Source organism: Bactrocera dorsalis, chromosome 1 (genome assembly GCF_023373825.1).
Source record: "Bactrocera dorsalis isolate Fly_Bdor chromosome 1, ASM2337382v1, whole genome shotgun sequence".
NCBI classification, from domain to species: Eukaryota; Metazoa; Arthropoda; class Insecta; order Diptera; family Tephritidae; genus Bactrocera; species Bactrocera dorsalis.
Genome location: NC_064303.1, coordinates 13,210,695 through 13,235,522, shown reverse-complemented (window position 1 = coordinate 13,235,522; position 24,828 = coordinate 13,210,695). Strand labels below are relative to the sequence as shown.

The 24,828-nt window shown below is 33.1% G+C and overlaps 1 protein-coding gene across 2 annotated transcripts in view; it reads right to left on the bottom strand.

The window, feature by feature from the left end:
- Window positions 1-24,828, bottom strand: part of LOC105233403 (sushi, von Willebrand factor type A, EGF and pentraxin domain-containing protein 1) — a 108,825-nt gene that overhangs the window by 49,134 nt on the left and 34,863 nt on the right. For both annotated transcript variants that reach the window (XM_049446649.1, XM_049446650.1), the window contains exons 3-7: window positions 19,112-19,193; window positions 2,653-4,083; window positions 2,386-2,588; window positions 827-2,317; window positions 15-769 (exon numbers count right to left, since the gene is read on the bottom strand). In XM_049446649.1, the coding sequence (XP_049302606.1) occupies window positions 15-769; window positions 827-2,317; window positions 2,386-2,588; window positions 2,653-4,083; window positions 19,112-19,193 (3,962 nt within the window). The remainder of the gene's footprint in view (window positions 1-14; window positions 770-826; window positions 2,318-2,385; window positions 2,589-2,652; window positions 4,084-19,111; window positions 19,194-24,828) is intronic.

Here is a 24,828-nt window from a genome sequence, read left to right as displayed (position 1 = left end):
TTAACCAAAATCGCCTTCACACGATGTATCTGACCCAAATCAACGCTGACATAAGTGAATGCTTCCTGCTTGCCACACCAGCCCGTCGCAGAGTTCAAACGTATATTCTTAGCCTCGTAATTCGGACGCTCCGATGTGGCATTAATCGCTGAATCAGGTATCTTACCTGAAGTAACACCCAAAGGTTTGATTACACGGCACTCAGGTTCACGTATGCAAGTAATCGGACGTGGATTAATCAATATATAACCGGGACGATTGCAACCGAAGTATACTTCCGAACCCTGTTCGTAACTACGCGCGATTTGGCGACCATCACTTGGACGGCCAGGATCCTCACACACTGGTCCTTCGCAACGCAAATCACCAAAGTCCCAAATACCATCTGATTGACAGCGCACGACATTATCGTGACGAGACGTCTGTCCAGCCAACTTGAACGTATTCTGACAGCCGAAGAAGAATGAGCTCTGGAAGCGTGTGTCTACAAATTGTCCATATTCAGCGCCAGGTGTTGGCATTGGTTGATAGCAATCGACGCGTGGACAAGAAGGCTGCGAGCCGGATAGCCAGTAGTCGGGTAGACCGGGCTTGGGATCGTACACACACTGACGGAAACCGGATGTGGCTGTATTGCGTAGCTTACGACCAGGCGCACTGCAGGTGATGGTTACATTATCACGGAAAGGCACGAGTACGGACTCGGGATCTGGACGTTCGACAGCTAAACCCTCTAGTTTGTCATCAGGTAAGGATACACATTTGGCATCTAATGAAGAAAGTTTAGTTAAATGAGATATAAGCAAAGTTTTAATGGTGAACTTACAGTTACATTCCGGTACCGTGGCATTCCACTGACCCGTCGAGAGACAAAGCACAGCGGCGCTGCCTGACATAATATAACCGAAATTACATTGGAATCGCACAACATCGCCGAAGTGATGATCGTTCTTGTCGGTCAAGAGCTTGCCGTTCTCAGGTTCCAACAGTGGTGGGCACATCAGTGGCACACAAGTCTTATTACGCTGATAAGTATCGCCATCGCGTTCGCCTGTTTCGGTACGTTCAATGCTAAAGCCAGCTGTACCGTTAGCTGCAAACAGTTGGTAGCCCGTATTGCAGGAGCAACCATAACTACCGGGTGAGTTCACACATTTCTGATCGCAACCACCGTTATTCTTAGCGCACTCATTAATGTCCACACAGTCCAAACGTGTGCAGCCCATCAGCTCCATGCGTATACAAGGGGCGCCGACATAATCCTGTATGCGGAAACGTATATAACGTGCCTCGATGGGCATTGGTAGATTGAGTATAGACAAAGTGGGTTCCAGTATGCGGAACTCAACAGCTGTGCCATCGGGATTCGTATAATCTTTGAAGACGTCGGTAAGATCATCGGTATACTGTAGACGCACGGCCGAAGTGAATGCGACATTGCCATCGAAACGTTGCACGGACATCGTACGGAAACCACGTAGTATAGTTGGTGCTTTGAGATCAATCAAAATCCAATTTGCACCCGGTTCGACAAGCGCGCCACACCAGCCAGCTGAATTGAGACGCACAAAACCCTTGGTGTAACCTTCCTCACTGGACGAAGTCATAATACTGTCATCGGGTATGCCACCGTTGGCCAAACCTAAATCACCGACGGGACGACACTCAGGCGTTGGCGCAAAACCGCCACGGCACTGACAATGGAACGAACCATTCGTGTTCATGCACTCTGTGGTGGCCAAGTCACATTGAGTCGACGTGCATTCGTTGATATCTTCACAGGTGGGTGGATTTTCAAAGATTTGCTCCGAATTACAACGTATAATATTGCTACCGATCAGCTTGTAACCCTTATAGCACTGCACGCGTGCATCATCGCCGAAGTAGTAGGGACGTGCTGAGTCCACGACAAAACCATTATCGATTTTTGGGTAATCGTAACAACGCTTACGCGTACAACGTGGCACATCACCGCTCCAAGTGCCGTTAGACATACAAATCAGCACAGGGTGACCATTACGTTCATAACCCGATTCACACTCGTATTGTACGATAGTACCGTAACTGCGACCGCCGCCATTTAACAACGTCACATTTGCGTGCGGCACTTCGGGTAGCGGAGAGCATTGTGAGGCCATGCAAGTCGGCGTGCGTTCCCAGCGGCCATCGGGCAGACAAGAAATCTTCTCAATTGGCGCGCCCGAAGCAAAAGCGAAGCCGGCATAACACTGATACATGGCGACGCCGCGATATGTGACGTTCGACGAGCCGATGGAGAAACCGTTATCAATTTGCGGCACTGGACCACAGTAGACCTCTGCGTGTGGTAGAAAAACAGGTGTTATAGCATTAATTTGTTCGGTATATCGTATCGTTCAGACTCACCTTGACATTTAGGTATGTACGAGACGCTCCAGTTACCACCCTTCATGCACTCGGTAACGATTTTATTCTTGCCAGTCGCGAACTCTTGTCCAATGGGGCAAGTAAACTTCACCACAGTGCCAAAAGCGGTATCACGACTCGAAGCCAAAGCGCCAATGCCGGGCTTGAGCTCGGGACAATCGGCAGAGAAGGTGGCGGACCAGCTGTAAAGTAGGTAAGTATTAATAATATGATACCATCAAAAGTCTAGCAGCTTTCGTGACTTACCCAGCTGCATTGTGTAGCGCATCTGAGGTGAATTTGATCAACATCTCACCGGATGAGGCAGTCAACGTTAGTTTAGGCGCTACTGTGCCTGTGAAACCATCACCCGAATGCAAACGCAGACCAGCTGTCGAGGAACCATCATAGACTTGCACGAAATCGCTCTTGTGTACCATAAACTTATCGAATTTCAACGAGAGTGGTGAACCGCTTGGGTTGCGTATGGTGAAATAACATTCCTGGTTCTTTGGGTAATCCTCCAAACCGTAGGCAGGCGAAGTCACAGTGCCATTGCGAGCAGTGATGGTCGCCTTGCAGCCCTGTATATAACGTAAGCTGAAGCCTTTACCCGACTCACCCAAGCTCGATTTGAAGTAAAGATACAAAGCATTACCGGTCGAGATAATCACTTTCTCATTGTCCTTAGCTTGACCAGTCAAGCGTGCGATGGGTCGACTCATTGGCGATTCACCATCACGTATGAGCAGCACATCACGTGCCTCGGCCACATCCAAGTCATCTACCTCAATTGAAATAATGCGTCCCGGTTGCGCCTTGATAATGTACAAGCACTCCAAACCGCCGGGATATTGTTTCGGATAATTTGGACTCGTCAAAGTTTGACGCTGCAGATTCGCCTTCAATACGCCACCACAATTCTTCGCCTCCGTCTTCCAGGTGGCGCGGAAACCCTTACGCTCCACACTACCGTCCGTAGTGAATTTGACAATCATAAAATTGGATGCCGACACAAATGGTTGCATCGTCAAATCCAACTTGCCGCTCAGCGTTGCCAACGACACCGACTTGTCTTCAGTGCGTCCGCCGACCAACACTTGCACTGTATCGAATGTCTTTTCCGTTTCGAATTCTTGGAATTGCAATATGATATTGCTACCCAATGGACCCTCCAGTGTCCACTTGCATTTGCTCATCGCCGCATATTTATGTGGATAATTTGGTGTTTCAATCACATCACCGCCCGATTGCATGTGATAGTGACACTGTGCCGGGCAATCCAACTCATCCGAACCATCGCCACAATCATCAGCGCCATCGCACTTAAACGCCTGATTGACGCACAAGCCATTCGAGCAGTGTATGGAGTTTTGTGGACATGCCGGCGCGCGGCACATGAACGGCAGCAGGCTCTCGCAAGTGTCCAATCCCCAGGATTGCATGCGCGATGCGAAGGTGGCGGCAACACATTCGCCAGACATCGGGTCGGGTTGATTGAGTGACCAGAAACCGGAGTATTGTGAGATAAGCGCGCCCGAAGCGGACTCCAAGGTGTTGGTGCGCAGATCATCCAGCGAGGCCAAACCTAACCAATATTTATCGGAGGCGCGTCGATTGGGATCGTTTGTGCGCGCAATTGCAAGCGTGTTGTTGTTCTCCGCATAGGTGTCGATAGCCACGAGTTCGGCGCCATATCTAAGGAAGAGAGGAAATAAAATTGAAGATGAAAATGTTTGTATGAAAAAATTTTTTTATGGAATTTGCTTATATAAGAATTAAAAAAAATTAAATTTAAATAATTAAAAAAATTAAAATAGATAATAATCGAATCCTTAATTTTATAGTTTTAAAAAGACGTTATTTATTGAAAGTAAAAAATCAGATATTCATGTTTACTAAGTGTATCAAAAATACATAAAAATAATTATGGAATCAAAAAATTAATTAAAAAATTAAATTTTTTAATTAATTTTTTGATTCTTTAATTTTTATTTTTTTTTTATCTTTATTTCTATACAATAATTTAAACATAACAAAATTTCAATTAGTAAAAATAAAAAATAAATAAAAATTGAAGTAAAAAAAAAATTAATTAAAAAAATTATTAATTTTTAAATTAAAATTATGAGGAATATTTGTATATAGTAAATTTAAATAAAATTAAAATGTAAAGTAAAAATATTCGAATATTCGAAAACCGAAAAAATTAAAAAAAAATAATTAAAATATTTTTATTTTAAATTTAATTTAATTAATTAAATGAATTTTATTTTAAAATTAAAAACATTTTATGTTTGAAATTTACTTTTCTTTATATTGTCTATTTACTAATTTCTTCAACTTATAAATTTTTAATTATTATTATTTTTTTAATTAATTAAATTAATTAATTATATTTAAATTTAAATATGTTTTATATTTTTGATAGCGTCTTTTCCCATCGTGACTCTTTAATAATTTTTTATTTCTAATTTTTTAATTATATATTTATTTAATTAAATTTTGTGTTTTTTAATTTAATTAATTATATTTTCAATTTTTACAATTTTTTTATTTGAAATAGACTTTTTTCCATAGTTGCTAATTACTAATTACTAAGTTTTTCAATCATAAATTTTGAATTAATTTTTTCTTAATTAAATTAATTATATATTAAGCTTTTAATATTAATTTTATTTTACATATTTTTTAATTATATTTAATATTTGAATATTTTTTATATTTTTTTAATTTTTGAATTACATTAATTTTTTTTAATTAAATTAATTATATTTCAAATTTTTACAATTTTTTATTTTAAATCGAATTTTTTCCATACTAGCAGTTGAGTGTTTTTAATTATAATATTTTAATTAATTTTTTTAAATTAAATTAATTATATCTAAATTTTTATATTTACTTGAAACGGATTTTGCTGTTGTTTTTTGCTAATTTCTTTAACGTATAATTTTTTTAATGTTTTTTTTTTAATTAAATTAATTATGTTTTAAATTTGAAAATTTTTTATCTTTAATTCTCCCAGTAACTATCTCTTTACCTTTTTTTATTTTTTTAATTAAATTAAATTTTTAATTACAATTTTTTAATTAAATTAATTATATTTTAATTTTTTATGTTTAAGTTCGACATATTTATTTAGATAATTGAAGTTGAATAATTTTTAAATTAATTATTTTTTATTAAGTTAATTATATTGAAATTATTACTTGAAATCGACTTTTTTCCTAATTTTCTTTAAATTAAATTAATAATATTTTAAAGTTTAAAAATTTTTATATCTCAAAATTATTTTTTCCCATGGTTTCTGTTTACTAAATTTTTTAATTATAATTTTTAATTTTTTAATTATTTTTAAATTAAATTAATTGCATTTTTAATTTTAATAATTTCTGTTTCTTCCAACGATGCTAAGTTTTCTGATTATAATTTTTTAATTAAAATTTTTTAATATTAATTACTAAAATTTTAAATATAATTTATAACATTTGAAAAAAAAATATAATTAAGAAAATCCTTAAAAAAAATTTAATAAAATATAAAAAAATAAAAAATAAAAATTAAAAATTATTTTTCCAAAGTTGAAAATTACTTGAAAAACCCATAGAAAGTGTAAGTCAATAAGAGCCAATGAATGGTCCAAGAATTTAGCACGCACACGCTAATTTTCGGTACAAAAATAAGCAAAAAATACAAAAAAACATACACACACGCACATTGCCAACCATTTCTGCCATTAACTTGTCATCAGACAACTTTCTATTTTCTTTGAATTCTTTGCGCCGCATCTTTTGCTCTGTCGACTGTATTTTACCACTTTATCAACAAAAAAAAGAACAAATAGCAGCACATATTCAATTATGCTTTTGGCCTAATTTGTGTTAGTCAACTTAGCAATAATAACAACAATAGCCAAAGAGCTGGCTGTGAGTGGCGTTGGAAACTTTCCTTTCCAAATCAATGCCAAATGGAATTACTTCAACAACACACACTTACTAATAGCGGAACAATTACAACAATATTATGAGTGCGACATGCAACAACAATGCGTTGTTATTTTGCGCCATTGTAGGTATTTAAGAATAACGCCGCGAGGTCATTAAATGCCATTGATATGATCTGAAGTCGCAGCAGCGCGGAAATTATAGAGCGAAGGCCAGGTGATTGAGGTTTACACAGTGGTGGATATGTGTGTGTGTGTGCATATGAAGCATTATTTTATTTTTAGCAATTTTTATTAATTTTTCTTTTATTTTCTTAATTTTTTCTTACTTTTTATTTTTTTGTATTTCTTTTATTTTTCGAAAATCCAATTTAAATTGAATGCTGCGAGTTGGAGTTGGCTGGTGCCAATTGAGCGGCCGATTGCTCGAAGTTAAAGTAGGCGATGCCGGAATTTTTCACTTTCAGATTTTTGATTGATGTTTGGACAGTATTCTCTGCTTATATGGCTCTTCCTCCAATGATTTTTTTTACTCTTTATGAGAACAAGTCCCCAGGTTGAAAAATTTTAACTAAAAATTCCAATCAAGTCAGAACCTCCACACTGTGAAGCCACAATGTTACGATTTTTAAGGTATTATTTGGGTCGTTGGATATCGAGAAGAAGAAGGATGATGATCAAAAGGTTCAAAGTTCAAAGGGTTTGAACTGAAAAATGTTCAAAACTAAGTTGAACTAACAGCGCATCTTTCGACAGTCCAGTTACCGTAATCGGGGATGGGTTCGGATTTTCATGTGGCCAAGCATTGTCAACTCGGAAGCATTGGCCGAAATTACTTCAGGGACGTTTTCTGTGGCTGAAACAACAGCGACAACATTAGCGCAGCTTTAAAATAAAAACAAAGAGTGAAGGACTTTCTGAGTCCAAAGTTTTTGATTTGACCGACGCTTAAGAATTTCTCAGACTTTTATTACCTACAATGTCATGGATATCTCTTCACTAGCAAATCGAAAACAGTCTCGATTATGAACAAAAATTTATTAAAAAAAAAAAATTGTTGGCAACTCTATAGAAAAAAAATCATTTATTTAAATCGCCAAAAATGATTGGTAACTCTATCGAAAAAATTATGAAATTGATATATCAATGTCATGTATCAAGACTATATAATACCATATATGTATCTTTTCAATATGTGGTAAATCGAATAAAATCTGAGTCATAAACTCAAATTTATTTTTGAAAAAATTGTTGGCAACTCTATGAAAAAAAATTAAAAAATCTCAATTATTATGTTACCTCACTATAAAGACAAATTTATTTTTGAAAGCAAAAATGGTTGGCAACTCTATTAAAAAAATTAGCAAAAATTTCAATTATACTTCATAAAACTCCATTGCACAGATAATGAACCAAAATTTTTTTTGAAACAAAAGAGTGGCAACTCTATTGAAACAAATTAATAAAAATTCTCAATTATTATAATACTATATAATTCAACATATCACAATCTATGAACCCAATTTTTATTTTTTTAATCAAAAAAATGGTTGGCAACTCTATCAAAAAATTAGTAAAAAAAATTTTAATTCTTGTAATACATACACATATTTGAATCCAAATTAATTTTATTTTAATTAAAAAAATTTTTGGCAACTCTATCGAAAAAATTTGCACAAATTCTCAATTAATATATTACTATAAAATACCATATGTAAATATCAAAATTTATGAACCCAAATTTATTTATAAAAAAAATACTTGGCAACCCTCTTGAGAAAAAAAATTACCAAAACTCAAAGCATCTCAATTAAATTCAATTTAGGTATTCACAGCGTAGGAATAAATAAAAGAACTCATCGAAGAATGCAGCTATAAATGCATATAAACATGAATGCACCTACATACACACTAACATAATCACATATACACATATATACATATGTATGTACTACAACAATCACCTACACCAACATTTTTACAGCCAGCATGTTTTCGAATATTACCACACCTCTTTGAACGCCAACAGGTTTCCACTGGAATTTTCATGAATACTTTTATTGTTGTTGCGCTTTCAAAAGTGCTTAAGACATTCCCAAATCAACCGAGCATTCTTTTGTTGTTATTGTTATTGTTGCATATGTCGGCATGCCATAAATGCCGCAGCATTCAAAATCGCATACTTAATGGCGAGCATAAATCTGCACAGCTGCAACCAAATTTTCAATAAACATTAAATGTTGCTGGCTGGCTTGGTTGCTTGCTGGTGCGCACGTGTGGGTAAAAAATGCTGATGCATATCTGCATATAAATACATACAAACATATGCATGTATATTATTTAAGAATCATGCATCTATGTATATTTTTGTAGACCTTTTGATACAAAAAAGTTGCTCAATTCCTTTTTTCTATATCGTTTAGTTCTGGGTTTTACATTTCGGGATCCCGAATTTTCAATTTTATTTTATTTTGTACTCAAATATGTTAACTGGTTGCGCCAGTGTCATGTTCTACATTTCTCAACTTCGGATTAGATATTAAGTGACCTCTGACGACCTCTTCTATAATACTTAACTTCGCGTTTTACATTTCGGGATCCCGGTATTTTTGTTTTTATTTTTATTTTTATTTTTACGCAAATGTGTTAACTAGGTGCTCCAACATCTGTTTATACTTTTTATAGCAGCGGGTTTGAAATTTCGGGATCCCGAAATGTTTTCATATATTTTTTTTGTATTTTATAGTTCTTTAATAAACAGCAACAAACGTGTAAACTTGTACATTCCAAAGCTTCCGAATTCGGAATCCCGATCAATCTAACTGTTGAGAGACTAAGAAAACTTAATCATAAATTAGAAAATTTGCAGTTCGAAAATTTTCGGTATCCCGAATTTTTATAATATCGAAATTGCAAAATAAACCTTCTAATTGTTTCCAAACTAAAAAAACCTGTTCATAAATTGAAAAGTTTTAAGTTCGAAAATTTTCGGGATCCCGACTTTTTATAATTTCGAAATTGATTAGTTAGTTTTAATCTAACAGTTGCGAGGTTGGAGAGCGCTCTTTGTAAATTATAAAATTTTAAGTTCGAAAAATTTTCGGATTTGTGATTTTTTAAGCCCAAAAATTAAAAGTTAAACGATCAATGTATTTCGAGTCTAAAAAGGATTTTCATATATTAGAAAATTTTAATTTAGAAAATTTTTCGAGATGCCGATTTTTTTATAATTTCGAAATTGATATTGAAAAACTATAATGTAGTGGTTTAGTTATTTAGTTTCAAATACTATTAACGAACTAATTGTTTCGATCATTAGAGAGCGCTTTTAATAAATTATAAAATTTTAAGTTCGAAAAAATTTCGGGATCCCGAATTTTTATAATCTCGAAAATTTAGAAATTAAAATAATTTTTTATTAATATATTGGCTATGAGCTTAACATTCAGCGCAAATAAACAATCTAAATAATTGTTTCGAGACTGGAGAAATCCTATAATAAATTATAAAACTTTGTGTTCGAATAATTTTCGGTATACCGATTTTTTATAATCCCAATATTGCAAAATTAAAAAAAAAAATTAATTATTTAATTAAAAATTTAATTATTTATTTATAAGTATTTAGCAAATATAAGCTATCGAATTGTTTCGAGACTCGAAAAAGATTCAAAGAAACAGCAATGATGTAGTAATCACAAAATAACTCCACTGTGCATTTTTACTCCCAAAAAGCTGTGATGGAAAAATATCCAAATGCTTTAATTCATTTTCATAATATTTTCTTTGTTATTTTACATGCCACAACTCGCACTCATTCATCCATGAAAAATACCACAACTGTCCAAAAGTGAAATTCCACACATTCTTTCATGTCAATTTCAACCGATTTCGAAAGCTTTAAGCTTTAGAACAAGTTGCCACACAGACTCATGCTTGTTTTGTTGATTTTCTACAAATTTCATTGCAGCTGTAACTTTCACTCAAGTAGAAAAACTGAAATATTCACACGGCAATCGAAAAAAGCGAAACAGACAAATAGTTGTATGAATAATAACCGTTAATTTGTACAAGCATACATATGAACATCTGTATTATGTAGCAAAAAAGGTGTGTGTAAATATTTTTCTTAATAAGCAAAAGCAAAGCAAGAAACCACAACAACCAATTTCGCTTTCTGGCGCGTCAAAAATGACCACGTCCGGTATTCGGGCGGACCAGCGGCTCACTTCAAATGTCACGCTTTGATACTTAAAAATTCATTTCATTTCAAAACACACTCAAATCGTGTGAACTTTTTCTCATTGAAGATGAAATTCAGACTTGAGCCATTTTTAGCGCGATATTTGTGCATTTAGTGATGAGGTTAGGATGCTTGGATGTTGCTAACCTAACCTAACTTAGATTGAGCAGTGTGCATGAGCTAAAGTGACGTCAGCCAAACAGCTGATGCTGTGAATTTCGCTAAAAATATTTAAGATTTACAAGAGAGATACATAAGATATGTGAATTCAAATTGGCTCATATGAATCGCCGCCTTTGAAGAAAAATGAGGAAAATTAATATAGAACAGTTGACTTAGGATAAAGATCTGGCAATACGATATCGTAAATAACTAGTTAAGAATTGCATTGATATGGTAAATAACAAAAACAAAATCGATTATGTCGACACTGGACCTTCAAAAGACTAAGAGGGAAGAATGTAATACTACCTTTCGAATATCAAGAGTATTATGTGATACTTGTTAGGCCCTGGGGTAAATGAATTTATAACACTACGATAGTTCTCAACCTTGAAGTGAGATTATTCGCAGACTTTAAAACATAACTCTATTGAGTCTATAGTATATCAAAGGAACAGTACTTGTCGAAAAGAATCAAATTAAAGGCCAAACAAAATAGTAAGACCAAGCGTCGTAACTTCGAAAAAGAAAATAACTTTTTTGCCAAGAAGAAATGCTTAATCTACATCAACAGAAAACGTGACTAAAATACAAAATTGAGTTCCTCAAAGAACATATGGCCTAACGCCGTAATTTCGAAAAGAAAAACTATTTTATTTCTTGGAAGAATTAGAAAAGTAAACGCTTCATTGAAGGCACAAAATGTATCTTATCTATTTGAATTAGAGATTTTGAGGGTTCGATTAGAGAATTTTAAAATTTTGGATTATCTTAATCACATAATCGATCTCTCGTTGGACCTCCGGAAAAAAGTATCTGGCGGGGAGCAAACTAGTTGAAAGTTTTTGAGAGCTGATTACACAAAGTAAAGACATTTTTCTAATATTATTATAGCTGCGAAACTATTTCTTGGCTCAACTTCACATTTCAGGTTTGAAATTTCGGGATCCCGAAAACTCGGGATTCATATTTTTTTTTGTCTTTTTGTCAAATATTTTTTGTTAAATAGCTAATAAGGCTATATTTATGTATAATATATGCACATATATAACTATGTACATATACATACATATGTATGTATGTATGTAATTAATAACTTTAGTAAGATTATTATTTTTTATTACTCATAATTTGGCAATATCAATTTTAAAAAATAAATATTACGAAATGCCATTGATTACGCCTAAAATAAAAACAGTATTTAAAAATAATAATAATAATAAAAAAATTTAAGTTCGAAAATTTTCGGGATCCCAAAATTTCATAATATCAAAATTATTAGTGTCAATCTAACAGTTGCAAGAAAGTAAAAGCTTTTCAAAATTTAGAAATTTTTAAGTTCGAAAAAATTTCGGTATCCCGATCTTTTTAAACCAGAAATTGTTAATTAAACGATCCAATTGCTTCGCAACTAAAAAAAAACAGTTGACAAATTGAAAAATTTTAAGTTCGAAATTTTTCGGGATCCCGAATTTTTCTAATATCGAAATTTATAAGTTAGCTTCAATCTAACTGTAGCGAGACTAGGAAAAGCTCTTAAAAAACTAAAAATATTTAAGTTCGAAATATTTTCGGTATACCGATTTTTGTAAACTTGAAATTGGAAATTAAACGACGTAATTGTTTCGAGACTAAAAAAACTGTTCATAAATTTGGAAAATTTTAAGTTCGAAAATTTTCGAAATCCCGATTTTTTTATAATATCGAGATTTCGAATAACACCATAAGCTGGCCGACTCGTTAACCACACTTCTAGAATATTCTGATTCAGAAGGGTAAACACAATGAAATTATAGGATTGTAAGATTATTTTTGTTTGTATGTAATGTGGAAAAAGGAGTTAAACCGCACCAAAGGAGCAAAGCGGCTCAAAAAGAATCCACAACTACTTTTAAGACCCTTTCAATTTTTCTTAACTGACTTTTGTTCTTAATCCTTAGCATCCCTTTTTATGGCGTAATTCAGTTGAAATAATTTGTAGAAGATTGTATTCAGTGAAAGTTTTTTGTTCGCGCGCACTTTCCGCCATCAAATGAATGCGTCACAAGAATGAGTGTGTGTGAAAAAAATCAGTAAAATCAATTCTGAAAAATTTTCAATGAAAACAATCTACCTTTTTGTGCCCAACAAAGCAACCATTTAACACAATCAATCACTACACAACTATTTTCTCTTTTTTCAACTAAGTAGCGAGCGAGACGCCGCGGCCAATTTGGGCACCAAAAAGGTAGAAAGAAAAAAGAAATAATTGTAGACAATATTAATAGTGCAAGCGTTAGATTTCAGCGGCGTGCGAGCTACCTGCACAACGGCGATGCTGCGCAGACGCACAAAAGATCGCCGCTGGCGTCGTAGTGTGAGTGGGGTACTCAATTTAAATTTCGTTTTTGTTGTTTTTTTATTGTATTAGTTGCTCTCGCTGTCTGCCAAGCAATGATTTTCAATTTGCTAGCGACTTTAGACGCACAAGAACAATAACAAAGCACCTGTCACTGAACTCGAATGGTCAAAAACATTGAAATAGGTTAATGCTACACTTGTTGTTGTAGTTTTTTTATAATTCACCACTTGCTTTTCGAAACTGGGCGTCAATTGCGGCTTGTTGCATACACTAAAGTCAACGCTGAGGCAGGGGAATGAAGACAGAGCCACTTAGCTTGCAGTCAGGTAGTTGATGAGTTGAAACAAGAGATGCCTTTGTTAATCCATTAACATAAATACATACAAACATAACATAAATATGTATATATGTAACTGTATAAGTATGTAACATGACATCTAAAATTATGCTTATCTAGCATTTTCCCATTATGCTGTCGCGCTAATCTGTGTCTGCGACGACGCGACTGCAGATCAAGTGACTGTGGCTGTGCGCGTTCTACTGCCAACGCTGAGTTAGGCGGCTCATATAACATTTTTTTCTATTTTTTATTTTACGAGATTTGTTGTTGTTTTTTGTATTAAACTATTTGTTGTTGTATTTTTTTACATTATTGTATTTTTTTAATTTTACATTTTTTGTTGTTGCATATTTTTTCATTTTACATACATACTTTGCTGTTGTATTTTTTATTTTATTATTTTATATATTCACTTTTATTAATCTCTTGGCTAAAGCGCCGCTATGATGTGTATGAAAAAGGTCTCATATCAGAATTTTCTCGCCAGCTAGCAGCTAGCATGCTAGAAAATGAGATAATCTACAGCTTTCTCTGCTGTATAAAATTATTGAGAAACTGTATAATTAAGCATTTTCATATAAAGTAGTGCTTCTCATTGGCTAAACCAGAAAAATTATCGCATGCGAGATTTTTTTGTTAGATAGAGATGGTAAATAAATATAATCTAGTAGGTGATGCAAATGGGTCGTCACTCTGAAAGTGATAACAATCTTCTGAGAATAATTGTGACAGCAATATAATGATTTTGGTTATGAAATTGTGTTCAGCGAAGAGATCCATTTTCTGGCTGAATGGGTATGTAAAGAAGCAAAATTGTCATACTTGGTACAAAAGACAACCCGCAGAGATCCAAGAGCTGTCATTTCATTCAGAAAAACAACGTTTTGGTGTGCTTTGTGGACCGGTGGAATCATCAGTCCATATTTCTTCAAAAATGATGCCCATGAGAACGGAACCGTCAACAACGACAGATATCGCGACATGATAACCGACTATTTGATGAATGCGATTCAAGCTCGTGATCTCAGCGACATTTGGTTTCAACAAGACGGCGCTACTTCCTACACATCGCATCAATCAATGGATTTATGAAGGGAACACTTCAGTGAGCAAATAATTTCACGTTTTGGGCTGTCGATTGGCCACCAAGATCGTGTGTTATCACATTGTTAGACTTATTCCTAAGTGGATGTGTAAAGTCTAAAATCAATGCGGATGATTCCGCTTCGATACAAGGCCTTGGAGCAAAACTTCACTCATATCATTCGCCAGTTACCATTAGAAATGCTCCAACGAGTCATCGAAAATTCAACTTACGGACAAGCCATCTGGGACGTAGCCGCGGCCAACATTTGAAAGATTTAATCCTCAAAAAATAAATGCCAAACAATGTCCTTTCGAATGATAATAAACATTCCCCATTTCTTTAAAGTAGATAACCTCGAAATTTATGACAACCCAAAAATATCACGAGAAAATTGTTGATTTTTGAAAGCAGTATATAAAAACGTAAAGATATGTTAACAAAAAAATATAATTATTGTTAATTTGCCAATTATTAGTGATAGATCGCGTGACAACCGTTGCTTTATTTCAGTTTAGCTGACCTCTTCATCATTTCAACGTATATGGATGGCTGTCAAAGCTGTCACAAACTAGTCAGTCGAGTCGTGGAAATTGCATTAATTGTTAAATTTTTGACTTCCTTACGACACATACATGCAAATATACTTTCTTCAGCACTTAAAGTGGCGTTTGCTGTAAACACATTCGCTCGAAAGTGTTTTAAATGTTACATTATTGCACTTTAATATGCTGGTGGTTATTACTGTTAAACAGTTCCGCGCCAGTTTGATGACAAGCAGCGCACTTTCTAACGCCATATATTGTTGTACATGTAAATATGTATATTAGGGTGCTTAAAAATTATGCATCAAACAAAATCTGTGACACATTTTATGATGATAGCTTTGCAAATAAAAAAGTTTATAAAGCAAGGACTTTATTTGGTTGGTTCGGTTTTTATGACAGCTATATGTTATAGTAGTCCGATCTAAACAATTCATTCGGATATTATAACATTTACTTAGATAATAATGCATGCTGAGTTTCGTGCAGATATTTTGTCACATAAAAAAGTTATTCATACAAGAACTACAGCTTGATCCGTCAGTTTCTATGGCAGCTATATGCTATAATGGTTCAATCTGAACGATTTTTTCTGAGAATCTTAATTAGTAATTTGCACCAAATTTCGGAAAGATATCTCAAAAACCAAGAAAGTTTTGCATACAAAAACTTTATTTCGATTGGTCAGTTTGCATGACAGCTATATGCTATAGTGGTCCAATCTAAACGATTTCTACTAAGATTATTTTGTTATCTTAAATATTAATATGGACCAAATTTCAGGAAGATATCTTGCAAATCAAACAATTTTTCCTTACAAAGTCTTTATTTAGATCGGTCAGTTTGTATGACAGTTATATGTTACAATGATCCGATCTGAACAATTTCTACTGAGATTATTTTGTTATCTTAAATAACAATACATACGAAATTTCAAGAAGATATCTCGCAAATCAAACAAGTTTTCCTTACAAAGACTTAATTTAGATCGGTCAGTTTCTATGGCAGCTATATATTATAGTTACCCGATCTCGTTAATATTTCCAGAAACTATTGCATAATTTTTAGCAATCATGTCTGTTCAATTTTGTACAGATATCTTGTAAACTAAAAGAGTTTTACATACAAGGGCTTGATTTGAATCGGTCAGTTTGTATGACAGCTATATGCTATAGTGGTGCGATATCGGCGATACCATTAAATGAGTAGCCTCTTGAGGAGTAGAGGTTGTAAGCCATTTTACAGAGCGATATCTCAAAAAATGTGGGACTAGTTTGCGTATATACATACATACAGAGGAACATGGCTCCAGCTGATCTTTAATATATGTATATGTTTTTTAGAGTCTCCAACGTTTTTTTCTGGGTACTACAAACTTCGGGACAAAATATAACCCGTTCAAGATATAAAAATTTGTTCTACGCACCCTAATGTGCATATATGTATATGTACACACATGGGTTAATTTTACTATGCTTACCCGGTTACCATGTAAATATGGACAGCATAATAGCCATTTAGTTGACGGATTTAATTAAGCTACATGTTAGCTCTAGGTACTACATTTATACATAATGGATACTGCACACAATTAGCAATACATTACTGTTACAGTTACACATACATAACGTTATATACATACATACTATATGTACTACAACAAGTGCCTGCTTTGAGTGTAATCCACACGTTCGATTGATGGACAGCGACGTCTTCAATCATTTCACTTTGCCGTTTTTGGCTAAAAGCAACAAACAAATACCCACACAACAACACAAGTAGAGAGTTTTGTTTTTGTTTTGAAGTGCGTCACGAATTACCATGCCTTACGCACTGTGTGTGGCTACGTGTGGCCCATAACTATCGGTCAGCGCTTAGGGCCAGTGATCTGTAGTGAAATTTGCGGCTCGAAAATCGATCAGCGGCGGCGATAACACGCACACACACGAGCACAAGTGTAGTCACATAGTACTTAAGTGTTAATCGGGTAATTGTGCGCAAGTAATATTACGAATAACGGTAAAATTGAGTTCAATAACCGCTTTAGGCGACATTTTCGAAGTACACGCGCCTGTATGTATGTATGTATGGATATGCGTATGTGGCATATTTTTTGTTGGTATGTGTAAATATTTTTCTCAAACAAACAGGTGCGCATACCAATTAGCGTGTTTTTCCCTCGCATTTAAAGGGGACTCTAGATTTATCTTTCACTTGACGCTGATAAGCAAATGAAGATAGGTAAATAGGAGATATGCGGGTATACATACATATGTATACTTATATACGTATGTATATAAATAAATAATATATAATCTGTGAATGTATACTTAAATAGGTATTTCATACAACTTTTATGTCTAATGTGATGTCACTAAGAAATGAAAAAAAAATTAATTAAGAAAAGTTCAAAAAAAAAATTTAATTAAAAATATTATATATTATATTTTATGTAAAAATATTATTTTTTAGTTTTTTTTTTTAATATTATTTAGTTTTTTTTTTATTAAAACAAAAAAATAGTTTTTAGAAATTTTTTTTTTTTAATTTTTTAACTCCTACTCTCTCTAAAATTGTTCAAATAAAAACAGATACTGTAATGCAAAAAAAAAAAAAAAAACAATTTTAATAAATTAAAAATATATATTAAAAAAAAATATGAAAATAATATTTTATAAAAAAAAAGTTTTAAAATAAATATTTTTTTCCTTTTTTATTTGAAAAATTTGGGAGAGGAAGAGCTAAAAAAACAATTAAAAAATAAAAAACAATTAATAAAAAAATTTACAAAAAAAATTTAAAAAAAAAAAAAAAAAATTTACAATAAAAAATATTCGTTTTCCAAATTTTTTTTTTTATAAAATTTTAAATTAAAAAAAAAAATATTTTTTTTTATAAAACGAATATTTTTAATTAAAAAAAAAATTTTACAATTTTAATATTAAAAATATTTATTAAAAATTTTTTTAACTCTTACTCTCTCAAATTATTCATATAAAATATATATGAAAAAAAAATATAAAAAAATGTTGAGGTGCACTAAAGCTTAGGTTAAATTAAGTTATGAGGTCGTTCCTACCAGTGATCTCATTTAAAACTCTCATATAATAGATCAAAAGAGATTTACAAATCGACAAAGTGCTCTGAGCCTATCGCAAATTCTTGAGACGGCTAAGGTCTGCTGGTTCATGGAAGGTAAGATTGCTGATCTTCTAACTTTAGTTTCGCAAAGGCTGGACAATGATGGAAAAAATACCTGGATGCTTCCACCTCTTCCTTCTCCACACCACCTTAAGAACTTGCATGCGAGAAGAGAGTTCAGCATATTTCCTGATTTCTACTCTAGGATCTGACAGTTGTACAGTAGTGGGCCGTCGTTCAGCGATCAGGAAGATTCTATGGTACTTAGGGTCAAATACTATTTGGAAAGAACATTCTATTTTTTTCGATTTGGTCTCAACCGGATTTTGAACCACCGCCCACCGAGACTGCTTAATAAATCAAGAAATACTATGTTTAATATGAGACTTTTGTCCTTTTTGAAGAATGAAATATTAATTTCAAAATTAAAAAAAAAAATAAAATTTTTTAATATTTTCATTTTCAGTTATATAAATAGTACAAACATATCACATCATAATACTAACATAGTGACCTAGCAGTGCTTAACAGAAATACAATAACAAAAAACCCACAGCGAATTACACAATAGCCGGATAGCTTGCAGACAGTGACTTCCTTACTTTTTACAAGCACAATGATAATGCCTACATATGTACATATATACATATATAGCATGTACATAAGCATGTGTTTGTTTAGGTGTGAATTTGCAGCGGTGACGTGACACTTTATGCAACAAATTAAGACAAATTCGCGCGTAATTAACAAACAATTTACTAAACTGCAATCAAATGCTAAAAACTGAAAACTTCCTAGCGCTTGAATAAAGCGTGCTAATATGCAAAATTTTGTTATTTAAATTTGCTTTTTGATTTTCTCTGGCTTAATAACTTAATATATTTCGTCTGGCTAATTACTTGTGTTATTGCATTTTAATTACGCTCACCTTCGACACAGCTCAGCGCTCTTTTCCCATGAATGTTTTATGTTGAAGTATTTATAACAGTTAAGGCCACGCAATTCCCAGCCTGAAATGCAAATAAAGCGAAACAGAAATGAAATTCAAGATAATAAAAATTTGAAAATATAAAGTGTGGTAAGAAAATGGGAAGAAAAGTAAACAAGAGTTCATGAAAATTAAAAAAACAGAAAGTTCATAAAAATAAAACCCATATATGTATATATAAAATAATAAAACAATTGTCACATTCAAAAAAAATAATAATTTAAAAAATTAGAAAAATTAAAAAAAAAATTAAAAAATTAATTTTTAAATATATTTTAAGTATAAAAAATGCAAAAATATATAAAAACTAAATAAAATAAAATTTACTGAAAAATAAAAAAGAAAAAAATTAAATTTCAAATACAAACGTTAAAAAAAAATATTTTTAACAACAACATAATTACAAAAATAATAAATAATAAAAAAGAATTAATTAAAAAAAAATAAATTCAAACACTACGAAAAAAATCATAATTTGCCTTAGTAAAAAACAAAAATTAAATAAAATATAAAATAAAACATAAAAAAATAAATAGTAAAAAATAAAAAATAAAACATAAAAAAATAAATAATAATAAATAAAAAAAATTCAAAAAACCAAAAAATCACAAAACCACAAAAATCTCTCACAACAAATACAAATACATAAATTAATTAAAAATCCAGCAACAATAATGAGTTCAATAACTTCAAACAACTTTATATTGCGCAAACTACAATAAGAAACAACAAATACAACTATAAAGCAACAACACTTAAACAATAGTATATTACTTAAAACAACACGCAATAATTAAATGCGAGTTTAATAAACTAAAAAGCAATGCGGCAACTTTTTTTGCGCCACTGACTCATGTTAACTGTAAATTGATTTATTTCATTTATGCATATTTGCCACATGAATGGCTTAATGCCGCACCAACACACTGCAAACTGCCACTTTTGATTAGATTTCAAACATTTTAGACAACCAGCTGGGGGCTGTGATTGCCTGGCGCACAGTTGGGGGTTATAAAGGGCCGCAGTATGCAGGTTCAAGCTGTTACGGCGGTGCGATTTTCTCAGCGGCAACTCAAAAGCACTGACAAGAGGTGATGACAGTGTGTGTGAAGTGGGAGGGGTTAAGAAATTTCGTTGACTTATTATGCAAATATATCGAGGTGCGTAATGCAAGGCACATAAATAAAGCCTTAACTCACTGGTTGAGCTTGGAAATATTGTCAGTTAGTGGCACACATCGTTGGAGTGTTTGATTTTAATTTCGTATAATATTTTAATAATATGGAAGCGAAGTAATTATTTTATTTTCGCTTTATAAATATTTCACGAGCACCAATTTTGCTTTATTTTGACATTTTAATGACAAAATTATCGATTTATAAAAATTGTTATCGATTACTTAGTTCTGTGAAAAAAATTTTTAGACCCAATGTCTTCGTTTTCAATTCATTTTGCATTTTTTTTCAAAAAATATCGATATATAAAACTTGTTATCGATAACTTAATTCTGATAAAAAATTTATTGCAGCTATTCGCTTCGTTTTCCATTTAGTTTTCATTTTAATTAAAAAAATATCGATACACAAAATTTGTTATCGATTACTTAAAAGTTTTATCGCAAAAGTTGACCACATTTTAAGTCTATTATGTAAAGCAAAAAGAAAGGAAGGAATATAAAAATATTTCGATACTGTTTAAGAGAAAGTTCGACTTTTAAGAAATTTGTTATCGATTACTCAAAGTCACACAACAGTTTTATTGCAACAATTGACAACGTTTAAAGTCCATTCTATAAAGTGAAGTTCAATTACTTAATTCCTATAAAAAATTTATTGCAGGCATCGTTTGCAGTTCAATTTGCAATTTTATTCAAAAAATATCGATATACAAAATTTGTTATCGATTACTTAAATTCACGCAACAATTTTATTGTAACAAATGACTACGCTTTAAGTCCACTCTATTTCTATGTTTTTTTAGGAAGTCGATATATCGATAATTGTTGTTTATTGGTATATCGATATATTTCGAGTATTCAATAAAGTAAAATATTCATATGTTTTTTACAATGTTTACAATATTTCAAGTTATTTAGAAAAATAAAGGATAGCAGTAAAATAATATATCGATATTTTTGAAGAAATCGATATATTGATATTTTTATCTATTAAAAATATTTATTTGTTTTTACCATTCTTCCAATATTTCAAGTTATTTGGAAAAATAAAGAATAGCGGTATATTAATATATCGATATTTATAAATAAATCGATATATCGATATTTTCACATGCTATTAATTAAATAAAAATATCGGTATGTTTTTTTATATTCCTAACTATATATCTTCAGCCAAAAATATTTGAGCGTTATACTCTAGAAGAATTCTCAACTGAAAGCTTTTGAAAGACTACATTAGCTTTTAGCTACACTATGCAAGTATATTATTTTTATACACTGAACGGAGTATATAAAGTTTGCTACGAAGCTAGTAACATCCAGAAGCAAACTCTGAAAACTCTTTCAGATATAAATGATCCGCATAACGAGCTGAGTCTACCTGTATATAGCCATATCTGTCAGTCTGCCCAGAAGTATGTTTTTATATGCGCGAACTAATCGCTTAGTTTTTGAAATAATCAACTGAAATTTTGCACAGGTCCTTTTCTACTCATGAAGCTGCTCATTTGTCAGAATTGTTGATATCGGCCAACTATAACATATAGCTACCATACAAACTGAACAATCGGAATTAATTGCTTGTATGGAGAACTTTTTTATTTTTCGAGATATCAGCACGAAAATTTACATTGATTATTTTCCATAGTAACAATACAATCTCTGAAAAAATTGGTTATATCCGACTACTATAGCATATGGCTGCCGTACAAACTGAAAAGGTTTTTGATCTCCCATAAAATGTTGAACCTCACCAACGCCTCTGCCTTCAAATATATTCACTGCTCACAGCCAAGCACGCACCCAGCATACTTATACATACCACATATACACATGCATATATACATATCAAACACGCATTGACGCCACCGCACATGATTAGCATTAGCAAATATTTTTCTTTTTCTCACTAACTTTTTTATTTATTTAAATGAATTTTTATTTCGAAATTACGAGTATGAATAAACACCTCCGCCGTGTAATGCAATGCAATAAAGATACAATGTATGTATGTACTGTACATAGTATGTACATATATAAATGCATATAAGCTGGAGTGTGTAATCACGCTGCGCAAACGCAGGCGTTAAGGCACTCATAGACGCGTGCGCCAAGCACAAGAAGCGGAGAAAAACCGAAAATTTTCGAAAAGTTTCACCGCACCTTTCGGCGTGTATGCACAACGACGCGCACACACTTTCCCAGCGCGACGCGCGATGTTTGTATGCAACGGCGCATGCGCGCAGGCTAAGAGTAAAATTTAACAACAACAGCACTGTTGCAATGGCGTTTATGCTGCTAGGAATGCATATAAAACTGCACATATGCGCGGAACATGCCGCGCAGCAGCAACAACAATAACAGCCGTGATAGCCACAGCATGGCTGCAACTCGCTGCAACATGACTGGCCGCAACTTTCTACTAAATTATCAATCAATTCATTATTATTGACTGCTAAACGCCAGCGGTTATTTGTAGTTGTTGTTTTATTGCAATGCTGTTGCTATTGTTACTGAGCTTTGTATGGCACTCGTAGTTGGTTGTTGTGATTGCATATAGAATAAAATTCACTTTCCTTTGCATTTATGGCTGTATACTTACTATATATATACATATATGTATGTATATGTATGTATGTATTGTATGTACATATGCACATATGGAAGTACCTATGTATGCAATTGATTCGCAATCCTTCCGTGCGACAACTCATGAATATGAAAGTGCTTCAGGTGAAGGGGTTCGTAAGTGACATATTGCTCGTTGAGCTGCATGACACACGTTCACTGCCGGTTCAAAGAAGTTACAAATTGCCTGCTTAATTGAGTCATCGAAAGTGGTTGTCGGTCATGCGAGTATGTCAAATATATGCCGAATGGCAGTGTTGGATGCTAACAATAGTTAAATTGGCTGTTTAATCACTTCCGATTAATTGGTGATTGGCATATGCAAAGGTGACTGATTTCAAGAGAAACTTATTTTTCAGAATGGCTGAGGAAAACGGGGTCACGGTGCTTCAAGCGGAACCGAAACCCGTTATAAAGAAAAAAGAGCCTTCATGAAGATCTTTGTCTTGATTTTGTTCGATCAGTTTGTATGGCAGCTATATGCTATAGTGGTCCGACCTGAACAATATATCCGGAGCTTGTAACGTGGCTTTGGACAATAAATCGTGCCAAATATCATGTGTATAACTCATCAAATACAAAAGTTTTCTATGCAAGTAGCCGATTTTCATCGGTGAGTTTGTATGGCAGCTATATGCTATAGCGCTCCGATCTATACAATATTTTCGGATATTATAGCAATACATTGGAAAATTATTTATGCCGAATTTTATAAAGATAGCTCGTCTAATAATAAAGTTGTTCATATAAGGACTTGATTTTGGCCGATCAGTTTCTATGGCAGCTATATGCTATAGTGGTTTCATCTGAATAAAATATTTACAGCTTGTATCTTTGGCTTAGACAATAATTTATACTAAATTTCGTAAAGATATCTTTTCAAATAAAAAATTTTCCCATATAAGGTCTTGATTTTGGACGATCAATTTGTATTGCAGGTATATCCTATAGTGATCAGATATCGGTAGTTCCTACAAATGAGAAGCTTCTAGGGAGGACAGAATATATTAAAAATTTCAACCGATATCTCGAAGACTGAGGGACTACTTCAGAAGTAAACCGACAGACGGTACTCAATGCAACAGAAATGTGGTTAAGGAATCTCACAATTATTGATCTGCTGCTTTCGATTCTAAACTTATCTTGTTTTGTCTCATATTGTCTCAAAGTTCTCTAAGAGATACCTGAAAAGAAATAATATTGTCTGGTTTTGTCTCATGTGGTCTCCTACGTCTGTAGGAGACTTCCGAAAAAGTAATGAATTTGACTTTTCCTTATTACTGCCAACAGAAATCTGATTTGGAGATCACGTCGGTAAGCGCCACCACCAAACTTTCCACCCAGCTTCGTTCGTCATATTGATTTATGGATATCACGGTTTTGCATCGCCATTTAACTACTCTTTCTTTGAAAGACCTCAACGCGTTTCCATGCCATCGCTGCTCTAACCGCCATCTTCTTCACCATCCCCTCTAAATTCATCTTCCACGCAAGCTTCCTATCTGCAATAGTCCCCGAAGATATCTCATCAAACACCTTATCACCAGTGAAATCAATTGACTTTGCAAGAAATATTTAAAATACTACTTTAAAAGGCTCTTTAGCTACCGTGTATGTGTCTATATAAATGCTTCATGCATCGAAACGTGCAAAAATGTATGCAACATTCACCTGTTGCAAGCAAATGATTGAATCATTGCAGTCAACTGACATTTGTCGACTTGTTGACAAGTGATTATAGCTTGTATTTCGTTTTTCATAGTTGTTGTTGTGTTTTGTTTCACTTTGCTTTTTTTAACCGCAAATCGGTGGTTTTCGCGCATTTCGCTTGAAGCTCAGCCGCTTTCACACA